The sequence below is a fragment of the Seriola dumerili genome, unplaced genomic scaffold (assembly GCF_002260705.1).
Source record: "Seriola dumerili isolate Sdu_G_001 unplaced genomic scaffold, Sdu_1.0 BDQW01000167.1, whole genome shotgun sequence".
NCBI classification, from domain to species: domain Eukaryota; kingdom Metazoa; phylum Chordata; class Actinopteri; order Carangiformes; family Carangidae; genus Seriola; species Seriola dumerili.
In genome coordinates this window covers 2,238,651-2,255,382 of record NW_019174422.1, presented here as the reverse complement: position 1 = coordinate 2,255,382, position 16,732 = coordinate 2,238,651, and the positions used below count along the sequence as shown (strand labels likewise).

The following is a 16,732-nucleotide window of genomic DNA, read 5'->3' as shown; positions in this document are numbered from 1 at the left end:
ATCATGTGATGCTTGAGCTGCTCTCAGAGGTTACTGCTACACTCTCACTGTACATAGCAGTGATCATTAATGCATCTTATTCTTTTTTTTTTGGATAAGATGGCTGCTCTGGGGACTTTTTGAAAGGTAATTCTCATAACTCACGATACAATAAGACTGATCTGAAACATTAGCTCTTGTTAGCCATTGAGGCGAGGGAGCAAAAGAAATGTAGCAACCTAATGGACTTCAGTCGACTTTTTCAGCTGTATCACTGTGGTAAATGTTCTGTATTCATCCACGAGCTGCATGTCCTCATCTCTGTGCTCTGCTGTTACCTCTAGCCGACTCTTGTTCGCAGACTCAGCTTTACATAACTCCACAGAGGCAAGAGGAGAGGAGGGGAAGGGTGCAGTCCACTGATATGACTGTTGAACGGTGAGTCGTGCCGTTATTGTAATCACCCATGTTCACTTTATTTTCCCTCCGCTGTGTGACCTCGCTACTTCCTCCTTCCCTCCTTCTCTGCCACTCCCGTCTCATGCTTCCCTGAATTTTACCCCTGTTCTCTGTCAAGTTTCCTCATCCAGCTCAGATGGATTAACTGCATTTTTATCCTCTGCCTCATGAGCATGGGAAGGCAGCAAGTGAGAGTTGCCTGTGAGCGCTCACGTGGGAATCTAGCAGCAGTGTTGAGCTGAGCAGGGAATGAACTGAGCAGTAACTTTGCACTGACACACACACACAAAAGCAACCCATTGATTGGGCAAAAAAAAAAGAAGCCATTCAAGTCCATCTGATAACTTTATCTTGTACTGATTCTGTTACATGAGTGGACATGTGAATGGAAAGACAGGAAATATTGAAATGACTTGACATTTTTAAGATAAATGTAAAACGTGGGGTAACTCCATTGACAAAGCCATAACTGATATCCAATACGCACACTAGTATGGTAACTCATACCAGTGCTCTTAACATCAAGCTTGGCTATTTACAACACTTTAGACCTTTGTAAGTTACATCTGATCCGCACACTGGACTTTGTCCTGGACAAATGGGGCCCATGTGTGTAAAAGTTAAGCTGTGTGGAAACACAGATACCACATAGTCCTGGCTCACTCAGGACCTGGAGCTCAAGACAGATTTCTGGATTTTGATACAGCAAGAACGAGGTGAGACACGTGATTAACTTTTAACAGAGCAATTTAATTACACCGGCTTCAACTAGTACCGCATTAAATACAATCAGATCAGATATGATTATACTGTTTATAAAATACATTTTTACAACATTTATAGTGCTTCTTGCTGTGCTGGAACAGCCTCCAGCCCCCTGTGACCCTGAGCGGAACAAGTGGCTAAGAAAATACTTTTGATGGTCACATTTCTGAAGTGCATATGTTTAAAAATGCTGCTGAACAGACCACATGTGGAACAGCTTGGCTAGAGTAGAAGAGAACGGGAAAACAAACAAATACTGTGACATTAACTTTGCCTTTTCTTGCTTGTTGCTGTGGGTCACTGTATACATATGTATATTTATATAACAATATAATATAATATAACATATAAATGATTATAGTGTGTATCTGTAATCCCAGAGGTAAGAGACATACAAAAAGGGACCCCTCACTAAAATACTGATCTTCTCCTCCACAGACCACAACAGGTGAAGACTAACCTTCTTGACTCAGCACTTCATCACTGTCTCGTTGCCAGTTTTGCAGTTCTGTAAATCATTGTGGAACAGGCAGGAAGATGTTGTTCATTTCCTCATTTACTCCCTCTTCCCCAAAATGCCCTGCAATGCAATTCGTTTGCATTCCATAGAAAATGAATTGTGGAAAACTTCATATCACGCCTGGTCTCGTGATATGAAGATTCTGATCTCTGCTCCTGTCAAACACAACTTACTACTGAACCACATCTTAGATATTATTACACAGCACAAATTACAGATGTTGTTTCAGGTTCAGACAGACAGTGATGTATTTACAAGTCTAATCATTTCTGTCTGTTGTTTCTCCCAGGTCATGTCCAGCACAATCCCCATACTCCTGACAGGGCTCTGCTTCCTGCTGCTCACACCCAGTTGTTGCAGCGGCAGCAGGATTCTGGTGGTGCCCGTTGATGGCAGCCACTGGATCAACATGGAGGTGATCCTCCGAGAGCTGCACTCCAGAGGCCACGAAATCACCGTGCTGCGCTCGGCCAAGAGCTGGTACGTTCCCAGTCAGTCTCCCATTTATACCTCTATTAACGTGACCATGCTGGAGGACGAGTCGGACAAGGACTACTACAATAAAATGCTACAAAACGTGATGGAGTGCCGCAAGTCGCTGAATTTCTTACGCAGCTTCTGCCAACGGCGCTTACTCACATCCATGTTGGCAAAGGGCCACAAGATCCTCGCCAGAGCAGCTGCTACAATGTTGGATGACCCTGTTTTCATGAAGAAGCTGAAGGATGCCAAGTTTGACCTAATGTTAACAGACCCTGGCCTGACTATAGGAGTCCTTTTGGGTAGTTACCTCAAGCTGCCCATGGTTTTCAACGTGCGCTGGATTAATACTGGGGAAAGCCATTTCACCATAGCTCCCTCTCCTGTCTCTTATATCCCCGTGCAAGGAACTGAACTTCAGGATCGGATGGATTTTCCGGAGAGGACCAAGAATGTGTTGCATTATCTCTTCAGTCTTGTCGAGCAGCATTTTATCATCAACGCCGCCTACTCGGATCTGCTCCAGCGCCACTTCCCTCCTGGAACGGACTTGCTGTCTTTGGAGTATGCAGCTGATATCTGGCTAGTGAGGGCGGACTTTGTCTTCGAGTTCCCGCGGCCCACCATGCCCAATGTGGTCTACATAGGGGGGTTCCAGTGCAAGGAGGCCAGACCCCTCCCTGCTGAGCTGGAGGCCTTCATGCAGAGCTCTGGGGAGCACGGCGTGGTGGTCATGTCCCTGGGGACGTTCGTGTCAGCCCTGCCTCCTGATGTCACGGAGGCCATCGCCGCTGCTTTTGCAGAACTCCCTCAGAAGGTGGTGTGGAGATTTGTGGGGGAAAAGCCGTCGTCCCTGGGGAACAACACTCTGCTGGTAAAATGGCTGCCTCAGAACGATATCCTGGGACACCCCAAGACTCGTGCCTTTGTGGCCCACGGAGGCACCAACGGGATGTATGAGTCTATCTACCACGGTGTTCCCGTTGTGGGCCTGCCGCTCCTCTTTGACCAGTTTGACAACCTGCACCGGCTGAAGGTGCGCGGGGCAGCACAGACGGTGGAGGTGAATTCAGTCACCAAGGAAGACTTCCTCGAGGCTCTAAAGGACATCCTGGACACTCCCTCATACCGAAGCAACATTCAGCGTCTCTCCAAGCTACATCACGACCGGCCGATGTCTCCGATGGACACCGCCATTTTTTGGATTGAGTACGTCATCAGGAACAAAGGAGCAGCTCATCTGCAGGCGGCAGGTTTCAGTCTGCCTTGGTACTCCTACTTCTGCCTGGATGTGGCTCTTTTAATCACGGCCGTCATCGGAGCCTTTGTCTGGGTTTCAGTCTTAGTCTGTCAGATTCTCTGCTGCCGGAGGTTCAGGAGAAAGATGAAAGCAGAGTGACGGATTCAAACATAACCACCAAGTGTTTTTCAGTTCAATAAATCATTACCACTCAAGCATCCATATGAGTTAAAGAGCAGCTGAGACTTATTTACAGTTTACACACATTTCTGCCTCATGCTTTAAACTTTTCAGAAAACAAAAATCTGAAACTGTAAATTAGTGCAAAATGTTTATTTTAGACGCAAGCACTAATAGAAATGTTTTTACCAAAGATGTTGGAGGAAAAACCCCAATTCCAATTCCAATCCAATTCTGCTCAAACCCTCTGTTTTCAAGCTTCCCAGTCATAAACACTATTTTTCAAAGCTAGTTTCCATAGTTGTAGTTCTGTTTGGATTGGAAACATGTCAAACTTTAATAAAGCAAAGGACTTCTTCCTCCTGACAATAGCAGCGTGGTACATCATTGCATCACTCCCATATTAACTAAAAACCTTGACAGCCTCCACCTGAAAACCTGATCACGGTGAGTTTATGATTAGTTTTGCCCACTTCCTGTATGACTAACAAGCGATATGCCTGAAGAAGAACCTAGTGAGAGCTCATGTGGACTGTGTACAGACAAAATCTAAAATCTAAAACACTGGAGCACTATTATATTTTTGTTTTTAATCTTTTCTAGGGCTCATATTTTTTTTTTTTGTGCTGATAAATGTGAGTAGCTTTGTAATTATAAAGAAATGAATCCCTGTATAACTGTATTATAACAACTGTACTTTTACTTAAGCACAGTGTGTGCTTATATATCAAGATTCTATCAACATAATATCAACCTTTAAAGAGACTGTAATTGAAAACAGGGCTTGTCACAAGATCATTGAGTTCAGTACTGCAAACCACAAACATATGTGACAGCATGGTGTTTTTTCTTTTTTTTTTTAGCTGCTACATTTGGAGAAAAACCTCAGGCAAGGTCAAACAGAGCTCAGGCACCGAGGAGAAAAAGTAGTAGAAATGAAACCGGCAGCAGAGCTGAAGATGTTTCACCATATTCTGCTAAAATGTCCTTTACAAGCCGGTTTGGAATTAAACCAGAGACCATCTGGCGGTGGGATCACAGCAGCCATGGCGTCGAGCAGATCGCACCCTTTACTTTGATCTAAACTACACGAGTAAAGTTTTGTGTCTGTATCTAGATGCCTACAAAATAATAACCACAAACCACCTCTGTGGCAGGCCACATTTGCCAATGGACACACACACACACACACACACACACACACACACACACACACACACACACACACACACACACACAGAAATGTAATAAGAAAAGAAAAAGGTAAAATAAACATTAAAATAAAAATAAAGAGTAAAATCTAATTTTTGTTCAGTGATCGGCAAAGTGTGTCGGTATCCATGTCTTATTCCACAGAGCCAGAGGGCCCCAGATGAAGTGTTTAGGGTGATGATGCTAAACTGGTTGCAGCAGTGGGAAATGGGAGCTTCAGTAATTACTATGTAACTTCATATCTGTTTCTCCCAGAGCTTCCAAGGAGAGTTAACAAGTAGATATTGAAAGACAGAACATATATTAAAATGAATGTTGCATTGTAGTTGTTTACCGAAGCACTCTGAAGCAGTTTACCGTTTATTACTAGCCATGTGACAGGTGATCGGCCAGACTTTGTCTTCATGCAAATACCATAACCACAAACTTGTGCAGTGACTTTTTAAGTGACAGGCAGATGCAGCAATGAGACTGCCAGTCTTTCACACTGCAGCTTCCTGTATGATCTTCATTTTGCATAACTCTGTCGTGGCAGCCAGACTCAGGAATTTAAGCTCTGACCCTGTTTTTACTGACTGATGCAGGTTCTCACGGCTCAAGGCTGATGGAGCTCACATGGCAGTGACTTCATCCCCATCTCTCCATGTGCATACAGTATGTACGGCTCCTTCTTTCATGGCCATTCCTGTACAGAACAGAGGACTTCCTGCAGTGTGCAGCCAGCCTGCTGCAGGAACAACTTATCATTCTGCCTCTCTGCTGGGCCCTTCTCCAGGAACACTTCCCCCTGCAACTGATTTTCTGTTTGTGCAGTGCACAGCTGATATGTGTCTCCTCACAGTGATCTACGCAGGGGCACGGAGACCTTTATGCGGAGTTCTGGCGAGCGTAGGGTGCTGGTAATGTCTCCGGGGACTGGTCTGCTTAATAGCGGGTTATTCAATAAATCACAGATCGGTGGCATTTAAAGGAAACAAAGTGAGTGATAAGACCCTCCTCCCTTTGAAACCATGTTGTAAAAATACTGCCTTACACCCATTGTCTCAACATACCCATTCTTCAGCCACACAATTTCAATTGTGTTAGATGTTTTTCTCCCCGTGCTGCTTGAGAAAAATGAATCCTGGGTGAATTTAATAAATGTTCACCGTCTACAAACAGTAGCAATTATATCATTTCTGGGGGAGTGAAAATGTTTTGCTTTAATCTGTCACACTACAGGGTTGGTAATCTGCTCTTCCTTTCTGTGGTTCTAATCTCTTCCGTCTATCGATTCTCTCTTGCAAATCAGACGTGTGCACTCACACACACAGCTTCTTGGTTTCGTCCTTTAGGAAGGCGTTGCATGCACTTGCACTCATACACTTGCACTCATTCTCCAGAGACTAAGCCTCCTGCAACCTTGACCCCAAACCTAACACACACACACGCAACATACATTTGATGGTTTACTTCGAGGAAACCTACTTTTTGAGTCCCCATAATGCGGTCATATGAACAGATTCATGTTTCCTTAACACAAACTGTGCGCACACACACACACACCCACACAACCAGACACACACACACACACACACACACACACACACACACACAGAAATGTAATTCTCTGTTTAGTTTTAAAACACACCTAAAGCTGCGAAATGAAATTCCTGCACACTTACATAGTAGAAACAATATTCCAATGTGTTGAAAAGCATGCTTGAAGGCAGCATATAACAGAAGGGTTAATGTGTTTCATGTGTTTAAAGGCACAGAGCCAGCAAGCGACAATCTAAAGGGCATTAGTGGACACCGTATAGTAGTTCCTCCCCTCCCAGCCCCTGGTCACCTCAATCATCCTCTCTACTACTGGAGTAAGAGAAGGAGAGAGTGTATGTTTTTGTTCTGGGGCAGAAAGGCGTTCTCCTGCCTCAGGATGTTGCCTTTAAAGCTGAAGAAGTGGGTTTCCTGTGGAGGAAACGATCGCAGAATAGACAAGGCTTGGTCGAGACACCGTGTTCCCAACATTTCTTGAGCACAGGTCACCGAGCCGCAGAGCGGGCAGCGAGCTTCAGTGGAGCAAAGTCGGTCTCACAGCTTAGAGAGGTGAGTGGAAAGACTGTTATATGGTCTAATTCCCTATGCACCTGCTGATAGTAAACCATCTGAGAATGCACATGCTGTCTGCTTTGCAGGTGTTTTTTTCCCCTGATGGATCCTGGATGCTTTTATGACTGGCCGGCTGACAGCACAAAACCTGGAGATGACCTGCAGAGGAGAATGCATTTCTGAATACTACACAATGGACAATTAGATGAGTCAGACTGAGACTTTTTGTTTTTTCTTTTGCTTTGAGTTTATGAATGGGTATTTCTACACCAACTCGTCAACCTGCGAGTGTCAGTCCACGTCTGAGTGAGGTCTCCTCTACTCTCCCATGTCAGGCAGAGACATGTCCAATGACAGCTGCAACCTCCCCTTGGACACGGACACGTTCGGCCTGACCTGTATCTACGGCCTGATCTTCTCTTTGGGTCTCCCCAGCAACCTGCTGTCTCTCTGGGGACTGTACCAACTGGGTCGCTCAGGCGGGGGAGGCTGCCAGCTGGTCTACATCCTCAACCTGCTGCTGTCAGATCTCCTGCAGCTGCTCACCCTCCCACTGTGGATCCTTTACCTCCAGGGTGCGCACCGCTGGCCCTACGGCCAGCTGACCTGTGAGTTGGTCGGCTACGTGTTTTATGTCAACGTCTACGCCAGCGTCATGTTCCTGTGCCTGATAGCGCTGGACCGCTGCCTGGCCATCGTGTACCCGCTGAGCAGCCGCAGGGTGCGGACTGTCAGGGTGGCGGCAATGTTAGGTGTAGCGGTCTGGACCCTCACCTTCCTGTTCTGTCTGTGTGGGCTGCTGCCGTCAGTGTTTGACTCTGAGAGACTGCTGTGCCTGGAGCAGTACCCCGTCAGTCCCAGATACGCCCACTTCAAGATCACCACTGTGGTCCTTGGTTTTCTGCTGCCATGTACCATACTAGGGTGAGTTGACCCCAAGCTATCAGTTAGGATGTTCCTAGTGTCTGCAAACCTGTCCATGTAAAGATTCTGTTCTGTGTCAAATGAGTCAACTTTCTCCAAGAACTTCTTTCACATTTCAAATTTTCAATATTTGAAATAATACACTAAACATATTAGGAATTTGTCTGGTATCATCTGAAAACATGGAGTGAATGTAGACCAGGGAACATCAGGGAAATCCTTGTGATACTGAGGTACTTTCTTTCAGCTGACAAGAAAACCTCAGTTTCTCCTTTCTCTCTGGGACACGCTGTCACTTTGTCTATTCTGACAAACAGTCTGAATTCTAACCTACACCTCTGCTTCCTCCCTCAGCTACACCTCAGCCCACATTGGGGTGACACTCCGTCGATCTCCTTCTCTCTCCGACCACGAGCGCCACAAAATAGTAGGCATCCTGGTCGTCATCACCGTCAATTTCATTGTCGTCTTCGGGCCCTACCACCTCGTGGGCGGATACAGGTTCGTCTCCTTGCTGCTGACCGATGAGCCATGTGGACTGGAGCGTTCCATTTTCCTCATCTACCGCCTGTGCTACGGTCTAACCAGCCTCAACACTCTGCTGGATCCCCTCTTCTACATCTTCCTGTGCCCTGATGCTCGACTAGAGTTGCAAAGGTCTCTGCCCTGTTTGGGAGGGGGGCAAGACACTCGAAAAAAGATGAGCCTCAGCACCAGAGCTCATACAGACACACAGGGGGAGAGTGAAACTGGACATAATAATCTTCTAACTGTATAACTTGGATTTGACCACAGACCTGAAGCAATTGCACCACCTAGTGGACATGCATGTGCACTGTTTATGTGGATGTCATCTAAGAATTCTACTAGTACAGTTTTTAATTTGAGATTCTCCTTTATAATCATCGAAACACTGATTCAGGAGATGATGAAAACAGAAACATTTGTGTGGAGCACAAAGATTTCAAAGTGCAAAGTCTTGAACTTCAAAATAACTTCAATACTTTATAATGAATTATAAATATGGAAATTCACTGTTTCATATTTTCCAACAATGAAAATATTTTTTGATGACCAACAAAACCTATTGCGCCTTCAAAGTAGAGACATATAACCATCGGAAATACAACTTTATTTAGGTGTGTTTTTAAAGAGACTGACCTTTAAATGGAAATGAAAACCCTTAATGATTTTTTTTGGTTTCTTGTTGACTGTAATGTTTACAACGGAATAGAATAAAAAAAAATGCTTAATCATTTGTTTGCTGTCAATTACTGGAAAGAAACAGCTGGTGTGAATCACAACGGAAACACAAGCCATAACTGTGTTTCTATAATTGCAAGGCAAGTGTCACACAGCAACACCACAGCTTTTCTTTTTCTTTGCTTTTCTTCTTTATTAATGCCACTTCATCGCATCAAGGGGGATAGACATTACATCGAAGGAAGCAGATGTACAATGCAAAGGCATCCATTTTCTATCGTATCTACATATCATAAAAAGAGCAAGTGTGCAGGGGATTTCAAAAGTGTGCTTGTGTCAATTCTCACAGCTACTGGTGAGAACATCTAACATCTGGTGAGAGATCTCATGCATGTGACTCACAGCTCAAACTTTCAAAAGAAGTAATAACTCATCTACACAAAGGTTAAGTGGGTTAATATGAAAAAAAACAAAAAAAAGAATACTGCTCATTTTTGTTTTCTTTGTCCTGTGCCAGCAGTTTGTCGTTCATTTAGCAGGATAGGAGCTGCAGTATAAGCACATAGCTGGTGTGAGTATTAAGTTAATACTCTATAGTAATTCTAACTAAATCCTTGAATGCTCTTGTTAATTATTATTTTTTGCCAAAGTGATATCAGTCAGGTAAGCTAATCAAACTCAAAGTGGAGTAAATTATAAAATAAAATCAGTCTTCAAATATAGGTCATGAAAGATGATACACATAGCGTAATGTAGCAGAATGTACATGTCGACACCACTGATTCCATCCGTACTGCCATGTCGCCGTGTGTTGACTATTAAATCAGCAGCAATGAAACTTAAAGGTCCCATATAGTATAAGTGTGTGATGTCACAAGAAAGCAGTCACAGATCTAAGCTCACAACCATGCCCTAAGCCCCACCCACCCAGACCCACCATCCAAACTTACAGGATTTGGTTTCTCTGAGTGTTTTACCTGAAATATGCTATATTTTTTATTCAATCACCCAGAAAACAGTCAGCCAATCAGGTGAGAGGCCCTGAACCTCCTCTCTTCTGATTGGTTCACCGACTTGTTGTTACTAGAGCTCCAGAGAGAAGCCTGAGAGAGGAGATATAAAACTACATTGTGATGGTTTTTGGTTCTTAAAACCACAAATATATCTTCTTATAGATCGACATTTCAAATAAAACACAGGAAAAGAGTAAAATATGGACCTTTAATGCCACTTGTAGATGTTTCAAATTAAAAGCCTGCTAGGAACAAAAGGGACTATGCCCTGTGGGCTGCTGGATGGCTTTTAATTTGAAACATCTGTGCAGGCAATGTGAACTGTTTCAGATTATTTGCATAGGAAAACAGATAAACATGGATTACATTGCAAATAAAAACAGCAACAAGAGCAGAAATCACTGGGGCAGCCAGGGAATTTTGCTTTTTGTTTTTGTTCATTACTGAATGGTGTTAGCAGTACTTTCATCCTTGTCTTGTTCCTCGGTTTTCAGACACACAGTTCCAGCAGAATTCCTGTGCTTCATCAAAAACTCGGAGGTGCTGATAGAGCTGCGAGCAGTGCTGCGGCGCCGGGCCAGCTCCATCAGATCCTCAGCCAGAACACTCTCCATCACCGCTCCCAGAGAGTGTCTGATCTTCTTGCACAGGTCAGGGCAGCTGAACACGTACAGGATGGGGTTGATGATGCTATTAAGGAAGCCGATGGTTGCAGAGATTGGGAGGGCCTTGCTTGCGTGTTTCTGCAAAGGACTCCCACTGGGAGCCATCACCTCCATGATGATGAAGAAGTGGTATGGAGCCCAGCAGAGCACAAAGGTCACCACCACGGCCACGACCAGCCGAACGAAACGGAAGGAGCGTTGGTAGCCTCTGCGCACCAAGGTGGCGTTCACGGCAGAATAGCTGAGGATGATGATTAGTAGAGGGATCAGGAAGGCTAAGAAGAGCTTCATGAAGGCCAATCCCTCCTTGCGATGCTTACATAAAGCTTTCAGGTCGAACGGCTCACTGGGGAGGAGGGCTCGGGCATAATCGTAGTAACAGAGAATCTTGCCGTCGGGTAGGTGAATGGTGCCACGGTATATGTAGAAAGGGATGGTGCAGAGCGCAGCCAAGACCCAAATCCCCCCACATATCTTCTTCACAAGCTCTGGGTTTCTGTTGTTCTGGGCCCAGACAGGTCTCACAACCACCAGGCAGCGATCCAAAGAAATCGCCGCCAGCAGGAAGCCACTGACAAACATGTTGAGAAAGAAGATGGAGGAATGGATGCGGCAGAAGGTTGGGCCCAACGTCCATGTGTTGCCTCGTGCCATGTAGAGAGTGAAGATGGGCAAGGAGGAGGTGGCCAGCAGGTCGGAGGCCGCGAGGTTCAGGATCCAGATGCTGATGACAGAGCGGCGGACATGGAAGCCCACTACTCCGAGGATGAGGAGGTTTTCTATGATGCCAATGGAAGAGACCAAGCCGTGGAGGGAGATGGTGAAGATATTCAAAGAGCTCAAGTTGACCTTTTGGGGTGACGGGTTAATGCTGATATTTCCCATCTGGCTGAAAAGACAGTGAATCATCCTGGAGGGAAAACGTCTGGATCCTCAAACTTCACACTGCTGAGATCTACAACAGAGATTAGAGCATATAAAACTAAACAGGCACTTAACAAGTGATCAGATTTGTTCTGAAGCGGGACAAGCATATGGTACATACATATGGTATGGTATACATATGGATGTTTTGGCTTTCTTCTGTTTTTTCCTTCAGTAACAGTAAAGGGGTATTGAGATATTTAGTTATATAACAATTCAAACAGTTTCAATTTATTGCAAAAACGTGTTCATGACATGTCAAATATGTGCTCAAACACATGTTGTGGTTATTCTAATTATGCAAAACATGTCTTACAAGCTCACGTACATTATCACCTTCTTCACAAACTAACTACTAACCAAAACGGAACAAGAAACCAACCAGAGGTGAGAAGAACATGGGTGCTACTTTAACAGCTGACGCAGACTTCTGCATGCTATTGATCTGTGCAAGTTTGTTTCACTTTTAAACCCTTTTTAACCCTTTTAAAATCAATCATTTATTAAGTCTTTATAGATCAGTACTAAGAAGTTAAATAGAAAAAACGAAATTAAGAAAAGATGGGAACATTTAGAGACGGGGACAATAACAAGAAAGTTCACACGTCGCTAAATTTCTCATAGAGTGTCAAAAACAGAAGCCCAGTCATGAAACCTACTACTTTATCATCAAAAAAACCAATTGATCAATATAAATGTAATAAACTAACATCATATGTTTAACCCATCTACCTCTAATGTAAGTGTAATGAGTAAAATCAATACCAAAGCAAGAAATCAGCACAAAAAAATGTGTATAACCTATGTCAGTGGTTGAAACTTATACACAATATATATATGTATATATATATATATATATATATATATATGCACCTAATACCCTCTTTATCTTCACTGGACCATGTCACAATTTCCTGGAGGAGGGTCACGCCCCCCCCCCCCCCCCCCCCCCCCCCCCACCCCCCCCCCCCCCGCAGTCTGATCTTCCCATGGGTGGTCTGGAGCTCAGGCAGTTTAAAACTTCACTGTTCAGCAATAGCAAATTTCACCCACTAACAATTACATCTTGTGGTATTAGTGGGTGTTAAACAATGTTTTTTTTTTTTTTTCTTTTACTCCAGTGTATTGTGTATGTAACGTGCAAAGCATCTTTTTCTGTTTTCGAGGCAGCTCGACAGTCAGTTTCTCTGAAAGAGGAATTTATATTTCTGCTCTCTGCCCTTATTATTCTGCAGACTTATCTTTCACATCACCACATCCTCTGTACAATTTTACTCAAGATTGTACCCTGTCTGATTTTATCATCTGACACAATGTGCCACTGTGCCAACTAACTCTACATGTCAATGATTTTCACAAACAGTATTGAAGTCACACGTAGTTGATGAATTGCCATTTTGAGGTTACACAGTAATGCATTAACAGTTGCGTATCATGTTTGTGACGGATTTAAATGCCTAAATTAGACATCGCATAGCTGTAGCAGATTGGGATGAGAACTCCCAGGACTTGGACTTTGATGTTCACAGCTTAAATAAAATGTAATGTAATGCATGTTTTCAATCCTGTGTGGGCAATGTATTATTTGCCAGCCATTTGTAGTTACTACTGTGCCGCTGATGCACACTGCATAAAGACTGAACTTTAAAAAGTTATGTCTCCAAATCTGACTTTTACTAAAAGAGCAACTAATCAATGCACATTCAATTAAAATGTTTAAATCTGTAATGAGTGCCTCTCACTTTAACCCACTGGTACAAACAGAAAAATCACTCACCTGTTTGTCTGAATCCAATGAGGTCTGTGTCATGTTATGTTACTGTAAGGAATAGTAACCAGCACTAGATTCATGGGCGTATAAGTAGAGTAATAGGAAGTTACAAACCTCAAAAGGAAGAACAGCTTAGAAGAACCAACCTAATTTGTTGAGACCTCTAAGCCAAGCCTATGAATACACATTGTTTGGTCTGCTGATTTCTGAAAACAAACTGTTGCTCAGGAAATGAAAGGTGTAATTTATAGAGCACTGTGTTCTATGAATTGAGTACATTCAATTAGCTCAGTGATTTCTTAATGACAACAGAGACATACAACCAGACTGTATTAAATACACAGGGGTCCGAATGGGAATTTTTTTTTTTTTTTTTCATACATACAACTCAGGTTTTCATAAATGCAAGGCAGTGCTGAATTAAATTAAAGGTGCTATGCAAGTGATACTTAAGGTGTCACCACAATGTCATGAGCTCAGCTATAGAGATAGGGTAAGAAGCTCTGAGTAGAGCTTGGAGTAGAGCCTTTGCTCCTTTGTGTCGGAACCAGTTGAAGTGGTTCGGGCTGGAGAGATTATATTTCTGATCTGGCTTGGGGATGTCGCAGGATCCCCCAGAAAGGAGCTGGAAAACGTTGCTGGGGAGAGGGACATCTGGACTACTTTGCTTCACCTGCTGCCACGGCGACCCGACCTCGGATAAGTGGAAGAAAAAGGATGGATGGACTATTTCCTGGTCTAAGTTGTTTTACTGTTGTGGGGAAGTTTTTTTTCTTTTTTTTTTTTTTTTCAACACTTTTTTTTTCATTTTTGGCACATGAGACACACTGACCACATACAGGGTGTCTCAGACACTGCTCACTGATTGCAGATATTTTTTTTTTTCCAACATTGGTAAACATCCGATCCACCTGCAGCACAACTGACATAACGATTTATGAAAAAGTCAGATTTGCTCTGAGGGATGAACTCGAGGTCCTCCATCTTTGCATTTCAGTTCTGGTGATAACTCGAGCTCCTTCTGAGCTGATTGTGGAATTTAGGAAGAAGCAACAGAGGCAAAATATATCCCTTATGATCAGCAGGACAGTTGTTCAGAGGGCACCTGGGAGTCCACATCACTGAGAATCTGACAGGGTCCACACACAGGCAGCTTCATCACGTCAGACAGCTAACAGTCTCTCTGAGGGTCCGAAAGACCTTTTACTGTGGGGCTGTTGGAAGCATCCCATCAGGGGGCATCATCAACTGGTTTAGGACCTGTCCTCGTTGGGACCATAGAGCCTTATGGATTGGCCTACCAATGGATCTCAGACAAACACCTCCACAGCCCCCCTTTCCTCAAGTCATCACAACAATGACCTATGTCTCTTGACCTCAACATATTCTCAGGCCTTTCCTGCAAATTAGATATTTACACTTGTGACATAATATACTTTAGTTTTTTTTTTTTTTTTTTTTTTTTTTTTTTTTTACATATATCTATAATTTTGTATGTTGAATCCTTTATAATTCTTTTTCCTAAAGTCTCTATACTATACTGGTATTAGACTAAATTTAGTCTCATTCATTATTTCACTCTCTGTGCTATATCTGTAGCTCTCAAAGCATTTCTGAAGTTTAAAGGTCGCATATTTAACATGTTTCCTGTGTTTTATTTGAGGTGTTGATCTATAAGGAGATATATTTGTGGTTTAAAGAACCACAAACCATCTCAGTGTAGTTTTACATCTCCTCTCCCAGGCTTCTCTCTGGAGCTCTAGTAACAACAGGATGTTAAGCCAATGAGAGGAGAGGAGGCTCTGAGCCTCTCCTCTGATTAGCTGATTATTTTCTGAGTGGTTGAATAAAAATCTAGCAAATTTCACGTAAACACTCAGAGAAACCAAATCCTGCAAGGTTGGATGGTTTGTCCAGGGGGGCTTGGCAGAGAGCGGTGTCTGTTTTGTTGTGAAATCACAAAGTTACAGAAGTACTGACGGCTGGTTTTAAGGCCCAGTTTTCTGAATACAGGCTGTGTGCATTTCTCTGTTGACTGAGCCGCTTTGATACATTCACGGTATTAATATAGAACTTAGACCTGCTTCATAATCAAACAACACATGGAAATCTACAACAATGGGACCTTTAAAGTTTTTAGATGTGCTTCTCTTAAGACATCAAGATGTCAAGAAATAAAAGCAAGCAAAGCAGAAGTTTTCAAAATAAAGAAAAAGAGAGGGTGTCACAATCCAGTCAGACTTTTTCATCAGTACCAAATGTCATTTTATCTCCTAATACCAAGACCTGCGTGTGTTTATATTTGTATTTTTTACCCACTGTGAGGGTGCAGGTGTCTGTGACGATACAGCAACTACAGCTCATGTTTGATTGTGTTGTGTTCAAGGTTTACACTGAAACCGACTGGCTTTTTGCAAGTTTTTTTTGGCACTTCCTCTTTATGAAAACCAATACTTATGAATTATTACGATGTGCACTTTAATAATTAATCTCTTTTTTACAAAATGCATATAACGTCACTACATCATATCTTTATTTTCAAATGCATGACATGGAGTTAAAAATAAGGTTCAAATTAGGATTACGCTAAAGATAAAGTGACAAGCACTTCTGCTTTTAGTCTCACTGCTGTATATATCGAGGTGTGCATGAGTGTGTATGAGAGGGAGAAGGGGGGTGGTAGCAGGGAGCATCGTGTGGGATGACGCTAAAGATAAAGTGACAAGCACTTCTGCTTTTAGTCTCACTGCTGTATATATCGAGGTGTGCATGAGTGTGTATGAGAGGGAGAAGGGGGGTGGGGGCAGGGAGCATCGTGTGGGATGACACAACTCTCCTCTCCCATAATAAATGTCTCCAGACATTTCCGATACCCAAAGGTGTACCTTTGTTCACACATTGAATATAGTATATATAGTATTTTTCACTGAAAACATGGGTATTAACTTATTTAAAATGGACATGACATTCAATATCAATAGTACCCAATTTATCAAAGGTATCTGACCCAGTTTCGGCCTTTACCACTCACACAAACAGTTACTCGACCTTGACCCCAGTCAGATCAATTCTTCAAAAATGTAACAGACACTCATATACGCGCCTCAGTTTCTCTTAGTTTGTTTACCAGTTCTCTTTGTTTGTACAGTATCATCAATATGTTTTCTCCTCCGATTGTCTCTTCTTCAAGTCCCATGAGAATATTCACCTTACTAACTTTTCAGAGTCCATGTTTCTCTGATGCTAGAGGATGTTTGTGTTAATGTTTTGTGTATGGTGAGTTCAACCCCGTATACTCAATGTCTA

At 43.1% G+C, this 16,732-nt stretch overlaps 3 protein-coding genes across 8 annotated transcripts in view; 2 read left to right on the top strand and 1 right to left on the bottom strand.

Moving 5' to 3' along the window:
• Positions 1 to 28: 28 nt before the first annotated feature.
• LOC111226879 (UDP-glucuronosyltransferase 2C1-like) lies at positions 29 to 3,994 on the top strand. Of its 4 annotated transcripts, none has more exons than XM_022752178.1 (4): positions 29 to 126; positions 341 to 417; positions 1,642 to 1,651; positions 2,013 to 3,994. In XM_022752178.1, exons 2-4 carry the CDS (start codon positions 404 to 406, stop codon positions 3,600 to 3,602), a joined length of 1,614 nt encoding a protein of 537 aa, XP_022607899.1. In that variant the 5' UTR covers positions 29 to 126; positions 341 to 403; the 3' UTR covers positions 3,603 to 3,994. The 4 variants fall into 4 exon arrangements, with proteins under 4 accessions (XP_022607899.1, XP_022607897.1, XP_022607900.1 ...); XM_022752176.1 differs by having other exon boundaries at positions 324 to 417; XM_022752179.1 differs by lacking the exon at positions 1,642 to 1,651 and having other exon boundaries at positions 324 to 417.
• Positions 3,995 to 6,809: 2,815 nt separating this feature from the next.
• Positions 6,810 to 9,106, top strand: LOC111226886 (probable G-protein coupled receptor 132). Of its 2 annotated transcripts, XM_022752190.1 has the most exons (3): positions 6,810 to 6,923; positions 7,013 to 7,850; positions 8,205 to 9,106. In XM_022752190.1, the coding sequence occupies exons 2-3, from the start codon at positions 7,255 to 7,257 to the stop codon at positions 8,626 to 8,628; spliced, it is 1,020 nt and encodes a 339-aa protein (XP_022607911.1). In that variant the 5' UTR covers positions 6,810 to 6,923; positions 7,013 to 7,254; the 3' UTR covers positions 8,629 to 9,106. The 2 variants fall into 2 exon arrangements, with proteins under 2 accessions (XP_022607911.1, XP_022607912.1); XM_022752191.1 differs by having other exon boundaries at positions 6,810 to 7,850.
• A 1,129-nt stretch (positions 9,107 to 10,235) lies between these two features.
• Positions 10,236 to 16,732, bottom strand: part of LOC111226885 (prostaglandin D2 receptor 2-like) — a 25,861-nt gene continuing 19,364 nt past the window's right edge. Inside the window, exons 1-2 of one of the 2 annotated variants that reach the window (XM_022752187.1) lie at positions 13,433 to 14,135; positions 10,236 to 11,686 (exon numbers count right to left, since the gene is read on the bottom strand). In XM_022752187.1, the coding sequence (XP_022607908.1) occupies positions 10,507 to 11,640 (1,134 nt within the window). In that variant the 5' untranslated portion in view covers positions 11,641 to 11,686; positions 13,433 to 14,135 and the 3' untranslated portion in view covers positions 10,236 to 10,506. Of the gene's footprint in view, positions 11,687 to 13,432; positions 14,136 to 16,732 lie in introns of those variants that run through there. The other variant, XM_022752189.1, reaches the window with a different exon arrangement.